Source organism: Heptranchias perlo, chromosome 6 (genome assembly GCF_035084215.1).
Source record: "Heptranchias perlo isolate sHepPer1 chromosome 6, sHepPer1.hap1, whole genome shotgun sequence".
Taxonomy (NCBI): domain Eukaryota; kingdom Metazoa; phylum Chordata; class Chondrichthyes; order Hexanchiformes; family Hexanchidae; genus Heptranchias; species Heptranchias perlo.
Window position 1 is genome coordinate 107,209,411 of NC_090330.1, and position 18,527 is coordinate 107,227,937.

The following is an 18,527-nucleotide window of genomic DNA, read 5'->3' on the forward strand; positions in this document are numbered from 1 at the left end:
GAGCAAGAAGGAACAGAAAAAAATGCCATACTTTATTTTTTACAGCACTTAATCCCCAACTGCACAGGGTTAAAACAGCAGGTTTCACTCAGTAGAGTGGCAGAGTTTCCAGAGATACTGATGGGGGACCTAGCTGCTCCCAAGTCCTCTCCGGACATGTCTGATGAGGAAGACCTCTCAGCTGACAATCTCTGAGTAGAGAAGATAGTAATCATGCTTGTTGGTGCTATGCTTCATGTAGAGCATGTGTGCTCTGGCTGCTATAAAGAGAATCAAGCAGCCCGAACAGTATGGGTAAGACGTTTGATGAAGCCTTATCCAACTTGAGGGCTGAAGGGCAGCAAATGCCACCCGATGTATCAGCCTCAGTTAGTAACGCTATAAACAGTGCAAATCTCACATGGATGCTCACACTGCAGCAATGGCAACTTTAGATGACAAAATGCAGTAAGTTGTGAAGGCTGGCTTTGACTCATGTTGGAGGAACACTGGAGAGATCACAGTTCAAATTAGGTGCACTCGTCTTCCAGTGGACCTCATGAGGACACATGCTGCTGTAGTGTAAGGTGTTAAGCAGTGTCTTTTTCAGCTGATTGGCTTCAAGATTACAAACCTGTTGATGAAAGTCTGGAACCTGGTCAACCTTCTGCAGTAAAGTCAGTAATCCAATATCTGAAATCGTGCAGGTCCACAGTACTCCAGAGCACTGTTGATGATTCAGCCAGCCAGGCTGATCAATCGTGGAAGCTGTAGAGTTAGACTTACCGCTAAGTCAGGACTCTTTCCACCTGGCTCCAAATAATGCTACAATACCCTAACAGGTATAATGATCTGGACCAGACAAGCACCTCGAAGTACACTGGATTGGTGAACTGTGCAGTTTTAACAGGTGAAATTGCAGCAGTGCTAAACCTCAGTTCTGCTAATTTTTCTGGACTTGTGTAAATCCAGAGTGGTCTTACAGGGAGAGACTATGCACCCATATCAAGTAGACAAAAATTCTAATATTTTCTTGGGAGTTTGGTTTGGAGGTTGTGAAACGTGGTGATAGTTGTCATTGAGTCTTGCTATAAAATGAAAAGGAACTGCATTTTTTGTGTGTTCTGGGGATGTGGGCAATACTGGCAAGGCAGTACTTACCACCCATCTCTGGATACCTCAGGGCATTACAAGTCAATCATGTAATATCAGACTAGAGTCACATGTAGTAAAGACCAGGTCAGGGTGGCAGGTCCCATCCCTGCAAGACATTAATGAACCAGTTGAGTTTTTAAAATGACAAAACAGCAGCTTTCAACATCATTCTAACTGGTGCCAGGCTTATTAAATTCAATTTCTCAAATTGCCAGTGTGATTTGAACTCAACTTGTGGGTTCCTAGTCCAGTACCATAAGCAGAGTCAAGTATGCTCGGGAATGATCACGTTCTGGAATCGCAATATTGAGGAGGTTGTTTTTCCTCTTCAAAATACATACATATTAAAAAAGCAAGCTAGTGATGAACAGCTTGGAGATGACACAACGTCGTTACAGTGGATGCAGTTCTGAATTTCCATTAGGTGCTTCCATTAAATGCGAGCCTTTAACTACAGTCATCCGATTAGTTTATGGTAATCCTGCTGTCGCAAAATAGTTACAGTTGCTTCCAGAAGTCAACTGCATTTCAAAGAAATTATGTGAAGTGGGTTGACACACAAGGATCCATGTACAAGAATTAAACGGTTTTGATGAATCAATGTTAACTTGGGTAAAACTTATCACAGCAGTGTTACATGGCACAAAAAGCAGCTTTCTTATTCCATTGATAAGCCAACTGCTCCATAGACCAGTCACAATCACACAAACTATTTGCTGCTCTGAATTCCAGCAGTAAAGATGTAGAAAAGTGTAGCTCAAAGGACAAAAAAAAGTGATTGAAAAAGATATTAACAGAGGTCTTGAAATCACAAGGTGATGTTTTATTGCAATTAAAAGGCACAAAAATTACAAACTTTCCTTAAAGGTTTATGCCTATGCTGACAAGAAATTTAGTGTAAACACATTTAAATTTTTGGCACAATTTTCAGCACTGAAATCCAACACATCAGCAGCTCCTGTGCAGTATTGTTCCATCTCAAGAATTTCAAAAACTCAAGAGAACTCCAACTAGGCCCAAGCTTCCTTTCTTTGTTTGCTGTTTGTACTGACAGCACTATCATTGAATTCAAAAAACTTTTTCAGAGTGTGGAGACACTTGGCCTATTCACCACAAAATCATCACCAAACAGCTTCTAAATGCTTTTCAAAGTACTTTCTGCAGTTGTTTCCTCCTGAAACTTTGATGATGACCTTTTGTTGCTGAAACAGATCAACATGAGGATTTCTTCACTACATTAGTCTAAAGGCCCCTTCAATGTATATGGTTCAGTCATTTTCAATCACTCAACTCTCCAATCCTTTGCACCAGAGCAAAAGTCCAACCATTCTCTCAAATTCCAGCTTGTCAAATTAAAAAACAAATCCTCAATATTCATTCTTAGAAAGCCGAGTGCCAAGTGTGCAGAGAGCTAAACTTTCTGTAAAGGGTACTTCATTTTGTTGTAAAATGTCACGAACATTTGACCCTCCTGAAAGACATTGCAGCAATGCATCTCTGAAGTCCATCGTCAATCACTTTCACTGTTTTGATCTCAAAAACCTTGTTCTCTCTCACAAAACTTTCAAACAGGTGAATACCCCCACCCACCCCAAAGTAATGGGTTTTACTGGCCAAGTAGACTGTTCCCTTTTCAGAAAGCAAGTTCAAAAACGTGTCGTGTAAAGCACCGTAGCAGTCTGGATTGTAAAGGGTCTCGGATGTCAGAATCACATCGTATTTGAAGGAGCCATTGCTGCCGTGAACTTTACTAAATTGGGACCACTCCCCCGAGAAGAACCGGCATCTAGAAAGCATCCCTCGTTTAGGCGGTGGAGATGATTCCTCGCCTTTCCTTCGTTTTTCAGGTGGATCATCATCATCATCATCTTCATCTTCCAGCCCAGGCTCTTCCTTCCCACCCAGAGATGATTCACTCTCCTCCTCACTCAGTGCCACGTTTGGGATGGTGATTTCTTCGATCACCGCCCCATTGTAATCTTGGAAGTGAACTTCTTGCGCCTGCTTTCTCAAGGCGAGTATTCCCAAAAGCCCAGCCCCGCAGCCCAGGTCCAGGACCCTCTGGCTTCGGAGGTCCACCCCGTCCAGGTGTTTGAGGAGATCGAAGGTGCACTCCCAGATTTTCAGCCCTCCCTCGTAGACCCCGGGGATCAGGTCAGAGTGGGTGGAAATGGCGCCAGAAACTCCCCCCTCTCCCTCTCCCTCTCCCTCCCCCCGGGAGAGCGCCGTTTCCACCACGGCGACGTTCACGTGTTTGATCTTAATGGCGGGCGAGCTCCCCAGCTCCAGGACTTCCACTATTTTATCGTCCAGGAGCTGATCCAGCTCCCCCCACGGGACCGGGTGCTCTCGCAGGCCGGGGCCGGGGCAGGGAACCCCCAGCTCGGCGGCTGGGCTCGGGCTCCGGCCCCCCAGTTCAACCCGGCCCTCCTTGCCGCTGGCCGGGGGGCTCCGGGGGACCGGCTGCTCGGCGGCGGCGGCGCCGTTACCAGTCGCCTCAGGCCGGCCCGCCGCCACCGAGAATTCGAATTTGAATTCCATGCTCGAGCCGCCCAACGGCAGGAAATAACCGCCACTTTCCCAACGGTCGCTCGGCTCGGCTCGCGGGCTGGCCGTGACGTTTCCCTGACCACGCCCCCTTCCCCGCAGCGGACGGTGCCGCGCGCGCGGAGAGCCCCCCCCCCCCCCCCCCCCGGCGTGCGCGATCCCGCAGCCCGCGCGCCTTTTGTGACATCACTCGCTCTTCCCCATCTCTCCCCCCCCCCCCCCCCACCCCCAAAGCAGACTCGGCTCCGTCCGCCGGGTGGGAGGTTCGAGACCCGCTTCGGGTAAGAAGTGCCTGCCTGTCACCCGGGGCTGTATAAGAGAATTTCATAAGCTGTGAGGGGAAGGAAAAACATGGAAAATAGGGAAAGCAGGAGTAGGCCATTCGGCCCTGCTCCGCCATTCAAAATGACCGTGCCTGATCGTCTAACTCAGTACCCTGTTCCCGCTTTTTCCCCATATCCCTTTAGCATTAAGAAATATATCTGTCTCCTTCTTGAATACATCTAATGACTTGGCCTCCACTGCCTTCCGTGGTAGAGAATTCCACAGGTTCACCACCCTCTGAGTGAAGAAATTTCTCCTCATCTCGGTTCTAAAAGGCATTCCCCCGTATCCTGAGACTGTGACCCCTGGTTCTGGACTCCCCAGCCATCGGGAACATCCTCCCTGCATCTAATCTGTCTAGTCCTGTTAGAACTTTATATGTTTCGATGAGATCACCTCTCATTCCTCTAAACTCTAGTGAATATAGGCCGAGTCGACCCAATCTCTCCTCATACGTCAGTCCTGCCATGCCAGGAATCAGTCTGGTAAAACCTTTGTTGCACTCCCTCCATGGCAAGGACATCCTTCCTCAGATAAGGAGGCCAAAACTGCTCACAATGCTCCAGATGTGGTCTCACCAAGGCCCTGTACAACTGCAGTAAGACATCCCTTGCTCCTGTACTCAAATCCTCTTGCAATGAACGCCAAAGAACAAGTAGTCTGCAGTTTGTACAGTATCCCACTGAATCACTTGTTTTGGCACAAACTATCAACCCATTACTGATCTTGCAGCAGATTTTTAGGCTTCAAAGGTCACTTCATGTGGAGGAAGACTTGCCTTCAGTACCCCTTTTTAAAAGAAAATAACAGTTCTGTTTCTTAACATGTAGCCCATTAATAAAATTTGAACTTTTGAGTGTTCAAACCAGAGAAATTGCTGAATGAGACAGCTTAAGAGAACCTAATGATCATCGGTAGTTGGGGTCATTAACCCAGGAGTAGGCCATACCTCCATTCTATAAGATCATAAGAGATAGGAGCAGGAGTAGGCCATTTGGCCCCTCGAGCCTGCTCCGCCATTCAATGAGATCATGGCTGATCTGATTTTTACCTCAACTCCACTTTCCCCATATCCTTTGACTCCCTTGCTGATCAAAAATTTGTCTAACTCAGCCTTGAATGTATTCAATGACTCAGCCTCCACAGCTTTTTTGGGGTAAAGAATTCCAAAGATTCCCAACCCTCTGGGAGAAGAAATTCATCCTCATTTCCATCTTAAATGGGCGACCCCTTATTCTGAGACTATGCCCCCTAGTTTTAGATTCCCCCATGAGGGGTAACATCCTCTCAGCATCTACCCTATCGAGTCCCCTCAGAATCTTGTGTGTTTCAATAAGATCTCCATTCATTCTTCTAAACTCCAATGAGTATAGACCCAACCTGTTCAATCTTTCCTCATAAGACAACCCTTCCATACCCGGAATCAACCTAGTGAACCTTCTCTGAAATGCAAATATGTCCTTCCTTAAATAAGGGCACCAGAACTGCACGCAGTACTCCAGGTGTGGTCTCACCAGCACCTTGTACAGTTGTAGCATGACTTCCCTGCTTTTATACTCCATCCCCCGAGAAATAAATTCCTGGAGATTCCAGGGCAATCCTGGAAGGTTGGCAACCCTTGCTGAGGTGCAGGTCAGTAAGGACATCAGCGCCTCTTCCAAGTAGCTGCTCTTTCTCCATCAGTTTAAACAGTGAGGATTGGCAGTCTAATAGACCATTGCAGCTCAGCCCAGTCCCTTTTGCTCCCTGACCTCCAGCACTTTCCAACAACAACTACTTGCATTTATGCAGCACCTTTAATGTAGTAAAAACCCCCCAAGGTGCTGCACTGGAGCGATTATCAAACAAAATTTGACACCGAGCCACATACGGAGATATTAGGACAGGTGACCAAAAGCTTGGTCAAAAAGGTAGGTATTAAGGAGCGTCTTAAGAATATAAGAAACAGGAGCAGGAGTACCCCATACGGTCTCTCGAGCCTACTGCGCCATTCAATAAGATCTTCGACCTCAACACCACTTTCCCACCCAATCCCCGTATCCCTTGATTCCCTTAGGGTCCAAAAATCTATCGATTTCAGTCTTGAATATACTCAACGACTGAGCATCCACAGCCCTCAGGGGTAGAGAATTCCAAACATTCACAACCCTCTGAATGAGGAAATTCCTCCTCATCTTAAATGTCCGACCCCTTATCCTGAGTCTATGCCCCCCTAGTTCTAGACTCTCCAGCCAGGGGAAACAACCTCTCAGCCTCTACCCTGTCAAGCCCTCTCAGAATCTTATATGTTTCAATGAGATCACCTCTCATTCTTCTAAACTCCAGGGAGTATAGGCCCATTCTACTCGATTCTACTACGGAGAGTGAGCTGTTTGCCTGAGGGACTGCAGGGTGGAAGCAACAAGTGCTCAACAGCAACGACTTTCATTTGCGTAAACGTAGAAAGAATGACATAGAATTTTACAGCCCAGAAAAAAACGGCCTTTCGGCCCATCAGGTCTATGCTAGGGGTTGCCAACTCTGGTTGGATGTATTTCCAGAGGTTTCATCACCTAACCTGCCTCCAACTACTGCCCAGTCAATCAGCCTTTTCCCCCATCGTCAATATTTTTATAACTAATAAAGAGAATTAAGCACACCATTTTTTTTAACGCACCCTATGATTTTCCTCCTGGGTTTGCTCGCAGCAGTGTCCAGGAGATTAATCTTTAAGCCCTGGAGACTCCAAGACAATCCTGGAGGGTTGGCAACCCCGGTCTATGCCGGTGTTAATGCTCCACACCAGGCTCCTCACACCCTACTTCATCTGATCCTATCAGCATAACCTTCTATTCCTTTCTCCCTCATGTGTTTATCTAGCTTCCCCTTCGATGTATCTATGCTATTCGCCACAACTATTCCTTGTGCTAGCGAATTCCACATTCTCACCACTCTCTGGGTGAAGAAGTTTCTCCTGAATTCCTTACTGGATTTATTCGTGACTATCTTATATTTATGGCCCCTAGTTTTGAACGTCCCCACAAGTGGAAACATCTTCGCCATCCCAAGGCGCTTCATAGAGGTACAAGGAGAACAGAGGCTGAGCCAAAAAAAATGGAGTGATCAGAAAAGGGGTAGAGTTGCCAGGATTGCCCTGGAGTCTCCAGGAATTAAAGATTAATCTGCGAGCAAATTTGGAAGAAAACTCATTGGGGCATTTTGAAAAAAATGTTTTTTCTTCCATTTTCTTTGAACACTTTTGTTTATTATTTTGTTATAAAAATATTGGAGATGGGGGGTGATAGGCTGTTTGGTTTGACTGGATGGGGCAGTTGGAGGTGAGAGGTCATGTAATGAAACCTCCAGAAATACGTCCAACCCTTTCTGGTGGTGAACAAAAGCTTGGTCAAAAAGGTGGGTTTAAAGGAGGAGAGGATGGTGGAGGGAAAGTTTACATCTATATTCATTGATCAATAATTTGCATAGATCTCAGGCTGCTGATAGGCCTCAGCTAGAATATTGTGACCAATTCTGCGCACCACACTTTAGGAAGGCTGTCAAGGCCTTCGAGAGGGTGCAGAGGAGATTTACCAGAATGGTACCAGGGATGAGGGACTTCAGTTACGTGGAGAGACTGGAGAAGCTGGGATTGTTCTCCTTAGAGCAGAGAATATGAAGAGGAGATTTGATAGAGGTGTTCAATATTGTGAGGGGTTTTGATACAGTAGATAGGGAAAAACTGTTCCACTGGCAGGAGGGTCGGTAACCAGAGGACACACATTTAAGATAATTGTCAAAAAAATCTAGATAAGAATTTTTTTTGCGCATCGAGTTGTTATGCTCTGGAATGCACTGCCTGAAAGGGCTGTGGAAGCAGATTCAGTAGTAACTTTCAAAAGAGAATTGGATATAAACTTGAAAAGGAGAAAATTGCACGGCTATGGGGAAAGAGCTGGGGAGTGGGACTAATTGGACAGCTCTTTCTAAGTGTTGGCACAGGCATGATGGGCCGAATGGCCTCCTTTTGTGCTGTAAGATTCTATGATACATGTAGGATAGATCTTACAAATAATTGCTGTTCAGACGAAAGGACACAGTGCAGCACTGGAGGTTGCTGGCACCAATGAAACACTATCTCCAAGATTCAATGCCTTTAGGGAGAGGGTGTGTAGAAGCAACCAAGATGCTTAGCTCTATCTTAGCAATTTTATCAGTGTTGGAAGTTCTTGATGCTGAGACTGTACGTGAAGGATGGTAGTGTTTGACAACTTAAGCACAAAAGTTATCACTTGTCAATGCAGAAGCGTAATAACATTGTACTTCTAAACCTGAAAGTGGGTTTCCTTCTTTGACATCTGGTCACAGTGCCTCACTGAAGCCCACAACAATCGGCTTCAAGGATTGAAGGTTAAAATGGGTGACAGATAGACTGGCTGTTGGAGGGAGGCGTTTAGTTTTAGCTTCACTTTACACATCTTATACCTTTTCAAGATGAAGCATACACTGAGTAATAGGATTTTTCACCTTAAGGATATTAAGGGTTATGGAACCAAGGCGGGTAGATGGAGTTAAGATACAGATCAGCCACAATCTAATTTAATGGCGGAACAGGCTTGAGGGGCTGAATGGCCTCCTCCTGTTCCTATGTTCCTATCTATGTAATATACATATATAGAAGGAAATATAGAGATAAACACTAAGCTCGAAGGACTATCTCGCGCAGACCTGAAATTTGTAAGACCCACACAGTCTTATATTTTGACATGCTATTATTTTCATAATTCCAAGATCCATTGTACGTTTCTCCTTGGGCTTGATTCTAATCAGGGCATGTCCCCAGAAAGTAGTACATCTTATTAAACTTACTGCATTTGCCCATCCATGGTCTTGTTTTGGTTCGGATTTTTTTTAGCAATTAGAAAAGAAATTTGACGATGCTTGCCGGTTAAGTTTGACTCTCACTGTTACCAACCAGAAAGATGCAATGCAACACTGAATTAACCAGAAATTGAGTGCATCAGTTTTCCTGTAAACTGGATTTTACTTGTGAAAAAAAAAGAATTCAAATGTTAGAAGAATTTCTATTAAATAAGTAACTGCTGATGAGTAAATACAAACATTATCTGGAGGACGTGCATAAAGCAAGCTATTCCACAGACACGGCCACTGGTTTAGCAGAATCAGAGCGCCTGCAGATTAAATCAAAAGCAAAATGCCGCGGATGCTGGAAATCCGAAACAAAAAACAGAAAATGCTAGAAAAGCTCAGCCTTTCGTCTTCGACCTGAAAGATCAACTCTGTTTCTTTCTCCACAGATGCTGCCTGACTTGCTGAGCTTTTCCAGCATTTTCTGTTTATATTTGCTTGCAGATTAACTTCAGTTTTGTGATTATTTGTGAAGAACCATACGCAGCTTTGCAATGTTTTTTTTCCACCATTCAATCGTGAGGATAAGGTCCAAAATGAACGTGCGGCATGGCTGATCGGCAACAAAAGAAGTTTTACTGTGAAAAGGATATCTCCACTCTTGTGACCGAGCCAAAGGCTCTCTATGGTGTGTTGCTCCCACACATTCAACTAAGCAAAGGGTGCAAGTGTCACATGCTGAAAGTGGTGCAATCCCATGTACAATTTTTTCTGGGTGATTTTTGTTTGTGTTTTGAATCACATGTTACAAACCACAACATTATCCTTTTATGGAGAACATCAAAACTGCTCTACAAAAATAAAATGAAGAGGCACCAAATGAAAATGCCTCCTTTAGTAAACAGAATCCCTAATAACCAGGAGATCCCCAACTGAAACATTCTCTAATGATGGAATGTGCACTGAAATTAGGCTATTTCTCCACCACCCCACCCCCCCCTTCCGCTGCCAACATGGATTTGATCAAATAACAATTATGTCCATTGACTGGGAAAGAGAGGAAGGAATGTTATTCCATAAGAGCACAGAACGTACAAGAGTCTGCTTCAGTGGAGGTTTATAATGAAATAAACTGTCACTCTGTCTGGGTTTGGAGTGTTAACTTAGTGCTTGTGTGATATGCTACAATGATCGTCCGAGCCAGGGCAAAGTCCATACTTTTACTGTAAGAAATGTTTTATTGACTGAAATCTGTGAATAGAATGTACAGTTTGGTAAAAAAAAAAATGAAGTTATGTTTTTGCCTCTGTGTAAATTAAGACCATGGTCTGAATAAGCCAACATGCAATTTAATTGACTAAATATATTTCTCAAAAAACAAAGGCAAGCTACTTACCTGTAAACCACCCTCCCAATCACTGAGATCCTCGACCTCCCTCCTCTCCAGACCTGACCTCCAAACTCCCTCCCCCCCAGGGTTCCAGCCTCCGATCTCCCTTCGCCCAGGTTCCGGCCCCTTATCTCCAATCTCCACCCACCCCACCCCCCCCCCCAGGTTCCAGCCCCCAACCTCCGATCTCTCTCCCTCCTCCCAGGCTCGAGCCCCTGATCCCTCTCCGTTCCGTTCACCTATCTGCGTGCTCTCCTCCCGCAGCGACATTGTTATGTGAATGAGGTCCGAGGCCCAATATCCAGGGCTCCTTAGACCCTATCATTCTTGCGCAGGGTACATTCCCAGCGCGGGGGGCTCCTGAATTTCTAGGCCATTGTTCCACTTATTAGGATGAGTGGAATTGTAGAATAATATCATATTCATTATTTTGACAATTAAAAGAGAAAAAAAACATAAATAACGGAAATCTTAAATAAAATCAGAAAATGCTGGAAGTGCACAGCAACTGTTGAAAGATCCTAACTGAAGATGCTGACTGACCAACTGTCTGTTTCTAACATAAAATTATTGTAAACCACAAACTTTTTAAACTTTTACAGAAATATGGAAGAGAAGGTCCAAAATTTCCAGCTGTAACATTCCATCCTTTAAAACCTACCTTATTACATCTCTAGCTATTTAAAATTCAAACGTGAGACTGGATGATGCATTGAGTTCAACACTAGCCTTTTATCTTTGGGGCCTGGGTTCAAATTCAGCCCAGATTAATTGATTAGGTGAATCTCTTCCAGCTGCTAGCTGTGAGTTTCTGTCACATTTCAAGGTTTTTTTGGACCATTTATCCGCAGAGATGATTTGAAACAAAGTTACTTTTAAATGTTAAAAACAAAGTGGATTTTCACAGGTTTAAAATGGAAGGCTGTAGGCATTTGCTGAGAGTGTGTTAAAGCCAGACATTTACATCATTTCCCAGGATGATGGGAAGCAATAGGGAAGGCATTACAGGGACTTCCACCAAACAGTCACACTCTGTGGGAGGGGTGATGAAATGTTCTTGCTGTTGAGCTTTACACAAAGCTAGTTTCAAAGGGGAGGTGGTGCAGCAACAGACTTGATCAGCAGCACATCTGGTCAACCCCTGGACAGGGGCAGGGGTCAGTAACGAAAACCCTGACTTGCTGTGGGGACAGGAAAGAGCTGAACAAACACTCACACATGATTCATGAGGTTTTTGTAAAGGAAAAGCAGTGAAGGCCTTGCTGAGGCAGGTTCAAAAGTCAGAAATACTACAGGAATTGTTAGAAGGCAAGTAGGATAACCCTCTGATGTGGGGCAGTGTGGCATATTCTTTACTTTGTGTCACGGAACTAAGTGAATCTGCTTATAGCTGTTGCTTTATATATTCATCTTACCAGGAAATGAAACAGCTTAATGATACTTATCGAGCCTCATCTAGTGGCAGCTCGGTCCACCGACAGAGTGATTAAAGCAACATTCATGCAAAACACACGATTATCCAGTCCAGATCATAAGGGGATGCTTATGTTAGATCCCTGGGTTACGCTATCGTACAAGTAGATATAGGGAAATGTGAGTCAAATCACGTTAAAGTGAGGCACTCAGACTGCTTATCGGACTGACTGACACCACTGAACCTGAGAAAGTACCTACGGCAGACCTGAATTCATAACAGGGTCATATATGTGATGAGTCTGGTCAGTATCAATGCAGTTCCCGGCGGGCATGAGCCTACAGTGAAAAACTGCTCCCGGTTGACAATAAGTAGCAATCTCACTGTCAGAAAAGACACAAAATGGTAAAATGTCACACCAGTGCAGTAGATGGTGTTCTTGAGATTGTAGCTAAGCCACATTTTTGGAACAGAATAGAGGAATTTTTACTTTGCGTCTAATCTTAATCAGCATAATTTTAGCCCGGAGCTGGGAAGGGGGCGGGGGTGCGAATTGCGGATGGGAAATCCAGAAGTACGGGCATGGGAGGAGGCACAGCGGGGGGGTGGGAAATCGGGGCTTAGTCATTGGGGGAAGGTCAGTCATCGGGGAAATCGGGAGTCAGTCATCGAGGGAGGGTCAATCATCGGGGGTCAATCATCAGGGGGAGGGTCAGTCATCGGGGGGGGGGGTTGAGATCGGGGGGGGGGGGGGCGGCGATCGTTGTGGGGGGGGGGGGGATCTAAAATCAAAAGAGCTTTGAAAATGGAGGCCCAAAGCCTTCTTGAAAGCTTTTAATGCCCAACCCGCCTCCTAAGAGTGGGTTGGTCGCCCGCTCCTCGTCCTGCCCCTGTGAAAACCGGAAATGGGCGAGTTGGAGGCGGGTTTTAGATTTTTTCCAATTTTTACTGCCCTCCCACCCCCCATCCCACCCATTTTTCCAGTGTTCGACACTGGGTGTATGCTTTTCTTTGTCCCTATATTCTTAATGTGAGCTATCCACTTTGGATCAAAAAAGGATAGAACAGGGTACTTTCTAAATGGTAAAAAGTTAAAAACTGTGGATGTCCAAAGGGACTTAGGGGTTCAGGTACATAGATCATTGAAGTGTCATGAACAGGTGCAGAAAATAATCAAGAAGGCTAATGGAATGCTGGCCTTTATATCTAGAGGACTAGAGTATAAGGGGGCAGAAGTTATGCTGCAGCTATACAAAACCCTGGTTAGACCGCACCTGGAGTACTGTGAGCAGTTCTGGGCACCGCACCTTCGGAAGGACATATTGGCCTTGGAGGGAGTGCAGCGTAGGTTTACCAGAATGATACCCGGACTTCAAGGGTTAAGTTACGAGGAGAGATTACACAAATTGGGGTTGTATTCTCTAGAGTTTAGAAGGTTAAAGGGTGATCTGATCGAAGTTTATAAGATATTAAGGGGAACGGATGGGGTGGATAGAGAGAAACTATTTCCGCTGGTTGGGGATTCTAGGAGTAGGGGGCACAGTCTAAAAATTAGAGCCAGACCTTTCAGGAGCGAGATTAGAAAACATTTCTACACACAAAGGGTGGTAGAAGTTTGGAACTCTCTTCCGCAAACGGCAATTGATACTAGCTCAATTGCTAAATTTAAATGTGAGATAGATAGCTTTTTGGCAACCAAAGGTATTAAGGGATATGGGCCAAAGGCAGGTATATGGAGCTAGATCACAGATCAGCCATGATCTTATCAAATGGTGGAGCAGGCATGAGGGGCTGAATGGCCTACTCCTGTTCCTATGTTCCTAATACTTTATCTTAAGTTTTGTTCACTGTACATGTATTTGAAAACTCCTTCGGTTACTAAAGATGTTCTCACCATTTTGTTTCTCTTGGCTTCTCTATTTTGGCTTGTGTTTTTTTAGTTTACCCAATCCTGCTGCCAAACTTGTATATTTCTTTTAAAAGCCTGCTTCAAATCCCTATTGCTGTTCTTTATATGGGTGATTCCATGATGCAGAGCTCCCAGTGGGAAGCAGTACTTGTAGAGACACATCTTGGAAAATTGGCAGCCAGTGATTTTCTGAGATATGCGTCCTGCAATCACCCCTTCCCTTTGGGAATGGCAGCTTGCAGAATCATCCCTTAAATTCTTACTTAATCATATTGGCCTTTGTTGCACTTTAATCTGTTTTGATCCAGACAGAATTTTTATTATAGCCGTACCAAATGTTCATTAGATACTCCCCAATTAATCTCGTGCTCCAATTCACACTTTTCAATTCTTTTTATAGTTCCTCATAATCTGGTCTTTTAAAGTCCAATATTTTTTCTGTTGCTTTTTTTTTCTCCCGCAGCCCTTATTCAGCATTTAATTCAGATGATATTCTGATCACCTGCGGCCGATTTAAATTTAGCCAAATCGGTGTTAAAGAGGCTTGAACGGCCCCAATTGTAAGCCGGTACCGCCTTGTTAATGACGACCCTCCATCTGCCACCATTTTTTAAAGGGGCCCTGCCTCTGGGCAGCCAAAGCTGCTGCTTCTTTCTGGCGGTAGGCCCTTTTAATATGCAAATTGCGGTCCTAGCAAATACATGGAACCCCAATTCTCATTCTGCGAAACAACTGGGTGGAGCGTACACCGTGCATTCTCCAACCAGTTTTACTGGTGGTACAGCAGAGTAGGCCCCAAAAAGGTGAGTTTTAGATTATTTTTGTGGGGTCAGGAGCACCTCCTTCCCCCCCCACACCTCACAATCATGACCCCCCACCCCCTCTTTCCACCCCTGGAATAACCTTGTTGCCGGCCAAATATTGCATTGGCCTGAATCCGGCAAGCTACATCGGGACGCCCTTTTGGGGTGAGGAACTCGCTGGTTCCATTTAATCGAGACCCAGGCTTCGAAATGGCTCGGGCCTCTTCACTCCCAGCACGAGCAGGTGACTGACGCACTCCGCTGGTAGCCCCCCTAAAGTTAAAATCATCCCTCTAGAATCTCAACAATCCCCTACTTTCAGGGCATGGAGTTAAAAGTTCTAATCCAAACAATGCAAATTCTGCCCATTTGGATTAACCCAGAAAAATGTTGCAAAAATCTAAAACCCGCCCCCAAACCGCCCATTTATGGTTTTCACAGGGGCGGGCAACCAACCCGCTCTCAGGAGGCGGGTCGGGCATGAAAAGCTTTTAAAGAGGCTGTGGGCCTCCATTTTCAAAGCTTTTTTGATTTTAGCCCCTGGGGGCCGGGATTCCCCGGCCTTCTCCTTCACACCATGTGAGAGGAGGCGAGAAGGCCCGAAACTGCAGGTAAGTGCCTTTATAGCACAGCTTGTGGGCCCAGAGGAGCAGGAGTGCTTCCCCCAGGCCCAACAAGCCCACCTGTAGCAACCCACCCCCTACGATCTCCGACCCTCCCCAATGATCTCCGACCCCGCGATGACCCCCGACCCCGAACCCCGATGACTGACCCCCCCACAATGAGCAACCCCATCCCCCCAATGACTGCCCCCGTACCCCCAGATGACATTTACCCGATCATGTCCTCTTCCTCCTTCTCCCATCCAACTGAGACCAGACTATCAATCAGGCTGGCGTGTGGGGCAGGAAAACAGCAAAAAAACCGACATCCTAACGTCAAAATCGTAAAGACGTCCGTGAAACCCGTACCTCCGGGTTTCCCGTCAGGAATTCCAACGCCCCCCCCCCCCCCCACCCCACTTCCCAGCTCCGGACTAAAATCATGCCCTTTAATTTTTCAAATTCGCTTTTCTTTTGCTGGTCTTATCTTCACCATTTGGTAGCACCACTACTAAAAGGCAAAATTAAGCAATTTGTTGATTCTGAGGAAGCAGCTCAGGAAATTAATTGGAGGAAGTATGTAAATATGCAGAACAGTGGCAGATGACCAGTACTATGAAGAAAGGGAAACTGGGCAGCACACATACTTAATGAATGGTATGGAAATAACTAAGGATGAAGTTGAGGGAGATCCAGGAGTCCCAGTAAGGGTCCAAGTACACTCAATGCTCAACATATCCAACCACAGCACAGCAATTACATTAACAAAGTAAATAGAATGCTGAACTATAGTTTTATACCTAAAACAGTAAATTTAAGTATATTATATTGCACTTTATTCATTTTGCTCTCACATACATGGGTACGGTCGTGCAGTGGTTTTGTTACTGGACTAGTAATCTGGAGGCCTGGATTAAAAATCCAGATAACGTGAATTGAATTCCCACCATCGCGGTTTGAGAATTTGAATTCATTTTTTTTTTAAATCTGTGAAAGTGACCGTGAAGCTGTCGGATTGTCGTAAAAACTCAACTGGTTCACCAATGTCCTTTAGGGAAGAAAGCCTGCCGTCCTTACCCGGTCTGGTCTGAATATGACTCCACTCCCACACCAACGTGGTTGACTCTTAACTGCCTTCTGAAGTGGCCCAGCAAGCTGCTCAGTTGTATCAGGGCAACTAGGGGTGGGCCAGCAATGCCCACATCCCGAGAATGAATAAAAAAAGGATAAGCTGTGTTAAACAGTAAACTGCACTGATTGCTGAATGGTCAGCTACTGATAACCGATTTAGTGATGATGCAGCAGCACTCTTTGAACAGGAAGTTAAAACACTGTTGCTTAGCGATGCAATTCTTTCCAATGCTTTTTCCTTCAGAGCTGGCAATGGTCTGCTCTCACAAACACAATCCTATTGAAATAACCTGCACACAACCATTTAATAATTACTTGTCAATAATGAGGTTAATGATAAGTTAAAGAGGTGTAGTTGGGCAGAGCATTTAGTACCCTTGCCAACATTTTGTCTGCGGTTGCACCCATGTCTCTCCCTATCACTATTTTCTTCTTCTTCTTCTCGTCATTTCCTTCTTAGGGTGTTATATAGTACAGCTCAGAACGTAAATCAGGGAAGAAAAGAGACCGTGAATGATTTGCTGGAAACGTACTTCAGAAACTTGAACCAGCATACCATGGAGGGAAAAGGGCTGATTTTTATCCGCAGCGAATATCGTGCAGGCGGGGCTTCTGCATCCAGGAGGAATGGATAACACCTCTACAGAAAGCGGCTCATCACCCCAACATTCCACAAGCCAACACTATTGCCCCAGGGAAAGGCAAACAATCAGCTCAACTACACAACTCGTAAGGACAAGATCGTATAAGCTCTGGAAACATTGCTAACCATCAACACATTGACTATAATCTACCCAACAGACTATCTAACGCTGTCAATTTATCAACTATTTAAGGAGTTTAATTCTAAATTAATCTCACCCATTTATATCAATCTGAAACACTGATCTCAACTACAATTTAATAATCAGCAATGCACCTAATGCTAAATTACAGTGATACACTGAACTACTTTTATAACCTCTTATTATTTTTGTTAAGTAATTCTATCTTTGAATTCATTGTCATTCAAATTGCTAGGTGACTTTATCTGCAACTGTTTATATCTACTAATTATTTGTTTAGTCAATGTTTAAGTATAAGTCGTGATAATCATGATTTTGAATTTAATAAATAATTGTTAGTGCATAATTGTTGTCTGGTTTCTTTGATGATTTGGCAAGAAAGAGTTAATTCATTCAATCAGTAACTTGTGAGTATCCTATTTGGAACTGATGTAGAAACTCGAATTCAATCTGGACTGGGTGATGTAAGACAGTTTGGTGAACCAAGTTAGGCATCATTCACTCCTAGACACAAACTGGGTGGTAAACCCCAGACGGTTCCTTAGCCAAGAGTTAAGATGAAGGAGGTTAAGGATTTGTCTGGTTCCTTGACAACTTCCATTTCTGGGAGTATCAGACTCGCCTTGTAAGGGGTGGAATCTCAGCCCCACCCCTCACAAGGCAAATGTCAGTATAGGCCAGTATTCCAAGTGAGTTGAGGGGTATTGGCTTTCAGATGGGCAAATATAGGCCCCGCCAATGGCTTCCAGGTCAAGGAATCGGCTTGGACCGCCCAAAGAAATTGTTGTATTTTTTTTAACCTCCTTACACAGTAGGAGATTGCCGGGTTTGGAGGAGCCCAGGGTAGCCAATGTGGCGGATGAAGTCTAGATTTCGCAGCCACAAGGGGCCGGCAAAAACTGGAGACTAACCCATAGCGGCGCCTGCAAACAAAGTGCCGTCTCGCTGACCCTACAAACTCCGGTGGGTTAGGACCGGAGAGCACCGATTCACGCAATCCCCACCGGACCTCCAGGATTGCCGCCAGAGGGATTCTGGCCCCCGTTAATTTGCACTTGAATTAATAAAATTGGTCCCTCAGTGGGGAAATAGGACAGCAGGTGAAACAAAAAAAATCGTGTTTTTTCTGATAATTAACAAAGAATCTGCATTTTGCTGCAGAGGAAGGGTGGATACAAGTCATAAGCAACACAGTATGAATACCACACTCCATTAAATACCATGCAATGCTAGTTAACTCAAATTGCACAATTCATCTGCCAAATGCTTAGAAATTTTTACGGATACATTCCGGAACTGGAGCAAATTAGCAGGATCAGTCCATATTCTATCTGGGTGAGTTTTCAGTTTGTCATGCTGTGGATCTTAATAGTCTGCTGCAACTTTCTCAAAGCAGCCTACTGCTTCTGCATCAGTTTCTGCATCTTGTATTTTCAGGTCACACAGGCATGCAACCTTATTTCTGTGTGTTTTTAGAAAGCTAGCCAAGGATGCGTAATATTTCCCAAAGAACAGGAATGGGAATGAACCTGAATCTGTGACCTGAATACTTATGTTGTTTTATACAGACTGACAAACATAGCAAATATCACTGGGGATTTCACATTTGGTACATTGCCAAACTATTTCAGTGCAGTGGTTCA

At 44.7% G+C, this 18,527-nt stretch overlaps 1 protein-coding gene across 1 annotated transcript; it reads right to left on the bottom strand.

Annotated features, from left to right (window-relative positions):
• Positions 1-1,934: 1,934 nt before the first annotated feature.
• Positions 1,935-3,789, bottom strand: mettl18 (methyltransferase 18, RPL3 N3-histidine). The gene has a single exon (XM_067985504.1). The coding sequence runs from the start codon at positions 3,673-3,675 to the stop codon at positions 2,587-2,589; it is 1,089 nt and encodes a 362-aa protein (XP_067841605.1). The 5' UTR covers positions 3,676-3,789; the 3' UTR covers positions 1,935-2,586.
• Positions 3,790-18,527: the final 14,738 nt, after the last annotated feature.

What these genes read in the sequence shown, in the direction of transcription:
- mettl18 (XM_067985504.1), bottom strand. Translation starts at nt 3,675, where the DNA reads ATGGAATTCAAATTCGAATTCTCGGTGGCGGCGGGCCGGCCTGAGGCG.